Source organism: Ananas comosus, linkage group 16 (genome assembly GCF_001540865.1).
Source record: "Ananas comosus cultivar F153 linkage group 16, ASM154086v1, whole genome shotgun sequence".
In the NCBI taxonomy this organism is placed as follows: Eukaryota; Viridiplantae; Streptophyta; class Magnoliopsida; order Poales; family Bromeliaceae; genus Ananas; species Ananas comosus.
Window position 1 is genome coordinate 7,057,577 of NC_033636.1, and position 9,217 is coordinate 7,066,793.

The 9,217-nt window shown below is 35.1% G+C and overlaps 1 protein-coding gene and 1 long non-coding RNA gene across 2 annotated transcripts; one reads left to right on the forward strand and one right to left on the reverse strand.

Moving 5' to 3' along the window:
- On the reverse strand, nt 1–3,853 carry LOC109722315 (rho guanine nucleotide exchange factor 8-like). The gene is made up of 7 exons (XM_020250334.1): nt 3,772–3,853; nt 3,409–3,525; nt 2,669–2,823; nt 2,502–2,576; nt 2,155–2,427; nt 1,117–1,437; nt 1–710 (listed from the first exon to the last, which is right to left on the reverse strand). Exons 2-7 carry the CDS (start codon nt 3,521–3,523, stop codon nt 276–278), a joined length of 1,374 nt encoding a protein of 457 aa, XP_020105923.1. The 5' UTR covers nt 3,524–3,525; nt 3,772–3,853; the 3' UTR covers nt 1–275.
- LOC109722317 lies at nt 2,825–5,148 on the forward strand. The gene is made up of 2 exons (XR_002219445.1): nt 2,825–3,245; nt 3,399–5,148. It is a non-coding gene; the product is annotated as an uncharacterized LOC109722317 (long non-coding RNA).

The following is a 9,217-nucleotide window of genomic DNA, read 5'->3' on the forward strand; positions in this document are numbered from 1 at the left end:
TAACGCATCATGCCAGCCACACAATCGAATTTTCTTGGAGAATTTCTTTTGTTTCTGGAGAGGGCATTGGGGCATTGGGAATCTCAATCGCATTGTAAACTTAAGTATTACCATGAGGTTATAACTCGAAGAGTACACAAAGGGGGAGCATTTTTAACCTATATAGCACCCAAATGAATGAAAACCAACAACAACAGCCCTTGAAAACAACTAATAGACCTTAGTTGTTTTATCCCTCAGAAGATAATGCCTCTCTCTCTTTAATCCTAGGACTTCTAGTGTCGCGCCGTTGGGCTTCTCAAACCTCCCAAGTTCTGAAGCTTCTCAATATAAGAAAATTTCTTGTTAGTCACAATGTTCGGGGGCTTCTTTAACTTGATAGCATCGACATTTAATGTGTCCTCCAAGTTATTTGAATCCTTCTTCTTTTCCTCAGTATCTTGATCCAACTGCCAACCCATGAAATCCGACAGCGTCATCGAAGCGGGCGCTTCCATTTTATTCAGCTTCTCGATTTCTTCTTTGGGATCGAGGGTCCTCACCGTTCCTTTAACTAGCTCTGAATCTGTTAAAGAAGGCCTTCTCTTTGACAGATTTGGGTCCCGGGCAAGGGAATCGGCATAGAGAACATCATCGATCCGGGACATTACGTTGTACGCTAGGCTTTCTAGAATCCTCGAGTAGCTCTCCAAAATTGAGTATCCAACATCCTGAAGAATTCAACATGGTAAGATTAATCTATGCCAAGAAAACTGAGGGTAAATTGCACCATTGTTCTTCAGCCTTTTAGCATAGTTCCAGATTTGTCCACAATCTTTTTATAGTTACAATTGCATCCTTAACCATTACATTTTGTTTAAATCTCACTCTTTTGACATTAATATCAACATAATTGTCATCTAAGTGGCGCATAAGCAACATTTTGGATCCTCATTTGGCAATTATGCAGGTCTCTGTATTCAACTTTATAGAAGAATCCAGTAAAAAGAATAAGATTGGAATTGAATGCAACGATTAGCGATCCAATTGAAATCATTGAAAGGTTGGGGATCATTGGTGCCGTTTATCCAAACCGAAAGTAAAGCATAATAGATGAAGTGAAATTCTATCTCTTACCTTGTTGTATTGGATCTTGCTTATGTCTAGAGACGATTGAGGAATACCAGGAAATCGATGCTTGATAATGAGTAAAATGGTCTCGGCTCTCTCTTCGAATTGTTCCCTTTTCTCCATGCTGACACCCGCCCCCCATGTGGACTTGGCGTCTTTATGATGCATCTTCCTCCTCCAAATGACAATGGATGCTTCAATCCGATTTTTGAGGTCCAGGATTTTGTGCTCCGTCGATAAGTCTAGAGATGATAGGAACTCGTCGGGATCGAAAACATCAACTGTTATGCTCTTATAGATTGAATCTCCGAGGCTTTCCCTCCCATTCTATAACATGAATTAAGAAGCAACACACTTCAATAGAAGATATAAAATGTGAAAGGAGCCAAAGACTATTAAGCTACCACCACGTAGAAACAAATCAACAAAGAGGAATGCTTGTTTATATGAAAAAAAAAAAAAAAAAGACATCGGTATCAGATTGTGAAAATTTGGCCAGTACTTTAAGACTGTATTTTAACGAATAATCAAAAGTTTCCAACATCTAATTCGCTATTAGAATCTTCGGCATTAAAATTAGCCAGGTAAGTGAATTGTCTTACATAGTACCATAAGTGCTTATTTCGCATGATTGCTCGAATAACAAACATCTATTCATTTTGAAATAAAAATCTGAAGCTTTTGCTGCGACCAAAAACTGAAATGAGCTTAGAGGCCCAAAGCAGAAGCTCCAATCTGAATCTTTTGCTTCGGCAAAAGCAAGAAATCATTGGAGGGATTCAATGAACGACCTCTAAGTGTTGCTTAGAGCAGCTCTGCTCAAACAATACATTTGCAGAGCCTGCAGCCAAGCCAAACAGAGCCAATAACAGAGTACAAGGATAGAATATCAAGCCCCATAAAAAGTAAAGCACAAACCAAATTCAATGTATATAGCATTAGCAGTTCAAGTACCGTAAGCATATCAATCAAGTTAATAAATTTTTCACGAAATCTTAGAAAAGCTCTGCATGAACAGTAAGTTTAAGTGTGATCGAACCAAACCTTGGGAAGGGATTCGATGTAGGCTTCTGGAATCTCCATCTCCATAAGAACATTAGCATTTATAGCCATAGCTGCTTTGAGAACTTGGTTCACAAGCTCCTTTTGATACTGAAGCCATTTTCTCGACACTTCGGATAGGCCATTTGGAGGGACTTTCACCGTCGGAAGCCACCACTTATCGTCCTTCCTCTTCGCGCCACCCTTCTCAGACTCATTCGCATCTCTCGACACGTACGTAAACTCTTGGTGGTCTTTAAAATTGTCGAGGTATTCCTACCCGACAGAGAGAAGAAGAACATATTAGCACATTAGTTTTCGGGGGACTAGAAGTTCTGAATCTTTCTTACTATTAGCATTGCGTCGAGCTTGCGCAAGGCAGGGATGTTCATGAGAAGATCTCGTCGTTGCTGAGTTACCATAATCTGCAGAAGTGAAAGATGATGATAGCTGAGGTGAGTGTCCAGAAATAAGTTTATTGAATTGCATAGAATTATAATCAGATTGCTAGTGTGACCTCCATGTTAGTTCCATCCTTTGATACTTGTTGGGACGGAACAAACTCTACGATATGGTCGGTGACCGATAAAAGCAAGTCTATCTCTCTCCTCCACCTTGCTTTCCTCTCAACTGCCATCGGTTCTAATCGCCAGCGCTCCCCGAAGACAGAAGCTGAAACAATTACAGAAGAAGAAAAAGAAAAGAAAAAAGAAAACGAGGAACCATAAAACATTAGTCAAATTATTGTAGAATATATGATCATCATGTGAAATGAATCAAAATCAAAGAAATTCTGTATGAAGGTTATGGATTTGAAAAACTAGTTATGTAGAAATGCGATACACTGGATAGTGTGAAAATGTCGTGAGTCTATTATTATTAGAAAGATATGAAAGGCAGGGCGCGAGAAAGAGTGTCAGAGAAATACAATAACAAGTTAATAAGGACATTTTCCTCTGTCGGACGGATTCTGTAAGGACGCTTTCCTCGGCGTGAATGATTTGCATTTATTTTTGTCAGGGTTGTCAGGCACTTCCATAGCTCAGGCCAATCATCGCTTCTTAAATCATTTCATTCTTGAACATAAATATAAGGTAAATCATGTTTCCTCAGAAACAATATTTTAGATTTGACAACTAATGATGGCACAACATTATTAAGATGTGTATGCTTCTGCAATAATATAGGACACAGTTATTGCAAGTTAATATAATCATCATGTACTAATTATCCCAAATGTGAAATAGGTTAATATGCCTGCAAGATTGGTGATGGCATTGGAGAGAGCCAAAGCTGAAGACACTCCTTTGCCCGAGCCCGACATGTCTTCGCCGAGAAGCAGCTTCGCGAACCTCTCCTTCATCAACTCCATATCTAAGAAAGGAAAAAAAAATAAAGCCTTTTTAACTAAAATTTTTTCGGTTAACTTGGATAGAAACACTCACATAATTGCCATATGAAAATTGCGAAAGTCGGTTATTGATTTGATGGATGAATAGAACCGAATTGATAAGACTACAACAATCTAAAGGTTCGAGACCAAAGTGGAACTACGCGAAGCCTCATCATATATAACAATTAAAAGGTCATCACTATGTCATCGAATTCGCCATTCCTTACCCGAAGGTTGGCTGTTGCCGCCGCCCTCCTTGCCCAACCGCGACTTGGGCCCTCTCTCGGAGGACCGAGAGAGCGGCACGCCGACCTTCTGGGCCTCTGAAGACCTGCTCGGTCCCGTCGGTCCCTCGCTCCTCGAGCTAACCCTGTCGTCTGCGGCCTCCAACGATCCCTGACTCTCCAGAATCACGCTCCGAGACCTTCCCGCCAAGTGCTCGATCACCATTCCACAGCGAAAGAACCTCTCTAGACTGAAACCTCTCTTCAGGAACCGAACCATCACATGCGGCAAATCGCCTCAGCTTAAGTCGAGAAACGCGGGGTGAGGCATGTTGAAGCGATTTTTGATGTAGTGCAAGGAAATGGAAAGGAATGTAGTGTTGGTTGAGGAGGGGAAACCTCACCTCTCCAATGAGGCAAGGGAGAGGGAGGGGAGGGGGAGGAGGGGGAAGTGCTTCTAAATGAGAAAGAAACAAAACAAGGGCCCTTCTCTATAGACCAAAAAAGCCATGCAAAGGTGTGTGTTTATTTTGGGAACTAAGACAATTTTTTGGGGGTAAATTGCACCACTAGTTCCTAGATCAAATTTCATTCTAGTCCTCGAACTTTTAATTTCAACATTCGAAGACCCTGAACCTTTAATAAGGTTATATTAAATAGTTATTATCTGCACCTAGTTCAACTAAGTATTCGTATATACATCGTGAATTTATCTTTTCATTTTTCGTCCTATATTTTCAATTCAAAAGCCTGACTTTTTACGTACAGAAAATAATTACATAAATCAATAATTGATAAGTACATGGTACATAAATCTATAGATGCATTAGATATAGGCAATAACTTATCCTCTAATAGCAAATATAAACAAGGGCAAAAATGAAACTCTTTAAAAAAGTTCAGGGACCACAAACTGCCGAATTCGACAGTTTGAGGACCAAAATGAAACTTGTTGTATTTGTACTATTGGGTGGTGGTATTTGAGTGACTCTTCTCTCTCTCTCTATTTTTTTTTTCTTTACACCTAATTTATTTTTTTTTTCCTATTTTTTATATGGAAAAATTCTAGGGGGGAAATGTGGGGTGCATGTTGAGAGAGGAGGAGAAAGAAAAGGTGAGCTTATGGAAGGGGTGGCCTTTTTTTGGACCGTTTTCTGTTATGAGACCATTTGAGGTTGGTGAAAAGCCCGGGAAATGTGGGATGGCAATATTCCCCCATTTCCACCTTCCTCCATGTGCTTTTGCTTTAGCTTCTTGGTCAGATCCGATCCGCTGTCATGTGTTAGTTTTGTCTGCTTCTTGGTCAGCCCCGATCCGCTGTCATGTATTAGTTTTATCTTTATTCAAAGATTATTATCTTTCTCTCTATGGTTTAAAAAATTCTTTTGAATTTTATGTTAAAAAAACGCCTTACACATTCTTGGATGAAAGTAAAATTACCATATGTTACCGCGGATCAAGGGTTTCCCAGTACGGCATCATTGGCTTTCGTTGTAGCTTCTTGGTCAGCTCCGATCCGCTGTTATCTATTAGTTTTATTTTTATCCAAATATTATAATCCTTTTTTTATTGTTTTAAAAATTCTTTTTTTAGTATTAAAAAACACCTAACATATTCTTGAATGAAAGTAAAATTAATACGTTACAGCAGATCGAGAGTTTCCCAATACGGCATCGTTGATTTTGAAGCTTCTAGATTTTTTTTTGTTTAGATTCTATTTGAAATTGGTGAAAGATTGTGGTATGATGAGAAAAAAATACTATTTATTTTTGGTAAAAATGTAGACAACTTACCTGAACTATAGACCATTTTAATTCGATTATCCGACCTTCAAAATTTTAATTTTCGTATCTAATCTTTTAATTTATTTGATTTAAATAATTTGATGGCTTTCAGGATGTAAAATTTAAGCTAATTGTTTAATTTAACGAATTTATAGTAATCCGAATTGCATGATATATATAAACTAAATCTATAAAGATAAACAACACGTTCAGAATTTAAAATTAAATGGTCAACAACTGGCTCAAATCAAACAAAGTACAATGTTAAGCAGTAAAATCAAAATTTCTAAAAAAGTCAGGTACTCATATTAACATAGAAAATAGTTGAGATAAGTTTTATACATTCTTACCTTTATTGTTATACGAATACCATGTTGCGTATATTATAATGAGTCAATTATGATATATTCTGTACACTCCCACGAAAAAACAAAGAAGCATATCATTTTAAGCCTTGTCTCATTGTTTTGCCTAATAGCATTAGCTGGTCCTTGAGAAATCTATAGAGATTTTGTGCTAAGCATAGTTTAATATTATGTTTTTAAGGCATTTATTTTTATGCTTCAAAGTGTCTAAAAGTTCTAAAATGTTTCCAATTATTCCCCCTTCAATTCTCTTGTGGCGGCTGAAATCACAATTTTACAGCTTTGGAGGAGAAAAGATCAGAAACACTCGAGGATTTCTGAGTCTTTAAAATATGACATAGGGTGTTTTAAGCCATTATATACTAAACTACCCAGAGTATGCAAATTCAATGCAGCTTCGCAAGCAAATATTTTTCCAAAGGAGCTCATTTTTAAGGGTAAATTACACTTTTGGTCCTCAAACTATGAATCACGTGACAGTTTAGTCTTCAAATTTTAATTTATTGTGATTTCTGACTTGAACTTTCAGAATTATTACATTCAAGTCCCACAAAATATTTTGAAAGTATTGTGATTCATGATAACGTAATATTAATATATTACATCATTCCTAGTTAATAATTTATTAATATTTAGCCAATTAAATTAGATTGTGGAATTTGATGCAATAGTTCAGAAAGTTTAAGTGAGAAATTATAACGAAATAAAGGTTGAAAACCAAAGTACCATGCGCCTCATAGTTTGAGGACCAAAAGTGTAATTTATTCTTTTTTTCTTAATATAATTTTTCATTTCCTAGCAATTTTATAATTATTTTTCCCATAAATCTCTTCAGCATTAATTCATGCAAAAGCTTTTGTCTTCGGTTTCAGAGGCTCATTTATGGATCAATATCTTCGGCTTCTTGTTGGCCCTGGTTTATAATTTGGTCTTGAAATAGGGAAAAAAATAATTTAAATAAATGATCATCATTCATGTTAAATGATTTGTATGTTTCGAACTTAAAATCTGGAATACCAACCATTAAGCAATTAACCAACTGCACTAGGTACGGTTAAAATTATTTTGAGCTGTTAACTATGATCTTAGTCTTTTTGACATGGTTATCGACCTAAGCTATTTAAAATTTTTAGTTTTCAAATTTAGTAACTTTTTCAATATTCTTTGTCTACTAACTAACTAACGAAGTGGTCTCAGAATTAATAATTTTATACAGATAATATAAGGTGAGTTTGGGGGCTCATAATATTATGTCTAATGTCTATGATCTCTTTTTTTTTTTTTTAGGGAATATAGGTTATCCTCGGATCCTGAACTCTAGATAGCGAGTTTACAAATGCGGAGACCACTTGATCGTTAGATAAATAATACTGATTCGTGTAAAGTTCAAACAGTCTTAATCGAATTACTAGTCATACTCGTGACTCAAATAACCCCTTGTCGAAAATGACGCGAAAGTAAACTATCTTATTTACTTTTAGAAATATTTTATCTTTACTCCTAAAAAAAAATAAGGTAATTGTACAAGCAATGCTACATGTATATCTACCCATTTAGGGACCAGTATATTCACACTAATTTTATTATTTTTTGAAATTAAACATTAAAAAACTAAAAAGAACAAGCAAATTTTTTGAATAAACATGAGAGATGTAGATCCACTTTTTGATATATAAATAGTATTTTTTTTTTGGAATAATTACCTACGTATCCCTCAAAACTTATAAAATATCTTATATATTCCTTTTTTTTTAATTCTAAATATATCCCCCTTTATTTTTTCTTTACTCAAAAAATTTTGCTGCCAATATTTGTTAAGTCATCTCAGATTGACTTCCGGTTAAATTTCTACCAGAGTTGAAAAATTAAAGTATCTCTTTTGCCCCTGATTTAAGGACAAATAAGAAAGTTGGTATTGATAAAAAAAATATATTCGAAATGATAAAAAGTCAAACTAGCTCTTTTGCTCCTAATTTAACAGCAAATAAGAAAAGTTGATGACGATATCAGGACATATTTGAAAGTGCAAAATAATAATTTAACAGTAATAACGGCTATTTCTAACCATTAACTAATAGAATCTAGATATATTTGAAAGAACTTTGAAATGTCAAAATAATATTTTTAATATTAGTCTTCTAAGCGAGCTAAATAAAAAACTAAAACTTTTCAGAAGTATACTAAGTGATTGTCTCTTTCTTTTTTTTTTTATTTTTAAATTTGTGTATTCAATCACGGAGCAAATTATGTAGAAGTAATGAGAAGGACAATTCAAAGAAAAGGACAGTGTTTTAATTATGATGTGAATTCATGTAACTATCTCCAAGTCCAATAATTAGATATATAGAGTGAGCAATTGAATTTCTTATGATTAATATCATGGCCCATGAAATGTAATGTATCAAAATTAATAGTCAGCTAATCAAATCAAGCTGTTTCTTTTTCACCATTAATTTCATTTCAAGGCATGATGATATGTACAAGCCACTATATATATAATGTGCATATAATAGTGTTTTCTTTCTGTAATCAATTTTAATGAGATAAAGACATCTTTCCTTTTTTAGCAATTTGAAATAAATCCTCCAATTTTAANATGTTTGGAGTTGCTTTTTGGAGTCAAAAAGCATTTAATTGGTGTTTTTGGCACCTCATAAAATAGATTTTATGGTACGCTTTAGGTTAACTATGAACGGAGTTTGGGTGAAGTTGCTCTCGATCTCTATCGACTTCAAGAAAAAGTGGATGTTTGATATAACTTTTGAAAGATAATTTTAGATTCAAAAGTATTTTTGACTGAATAAAATATTTGACAATCTCATTTTTAAAGTCTGATTCTAATTTCATAATTAATTTTTAATTTTTAAGGTTCAAAATCGGAAGCAGCTAAAATCTACTTGTGAAGCAATGCGGGAATTTCTTGGTTTTGTGAATTAAATTCTTTTTTTTTTTTACAATATATGACGATATCACCCTTGAGATTTAAACTAATTTATTATGATCTTTCTTGCATAGAAAATTTGCTGGTTTTGTGATTTTACAAAAGTGGATCACTGTTTTTTTTTTTTTTATATAGATTTAGCTCAAAATTTTTTAAATGATCAAAATACTCATATTCTCTCTCTCCCTGCTTTCTTTCTCCTCCGGGCTTCCTCTCGCTCCTCCTCTACTGCCTCCACGTTGTCGCCGCACTTCCCCTACCTCATGCACAAGGGAAAAGACGGTAAGAAAATTTGACTTTTCTGTGGCTGCGGCCGTTCTCGACGTTTTTCAGTAAGGTTGTCGCAGTAAAGATGAGGG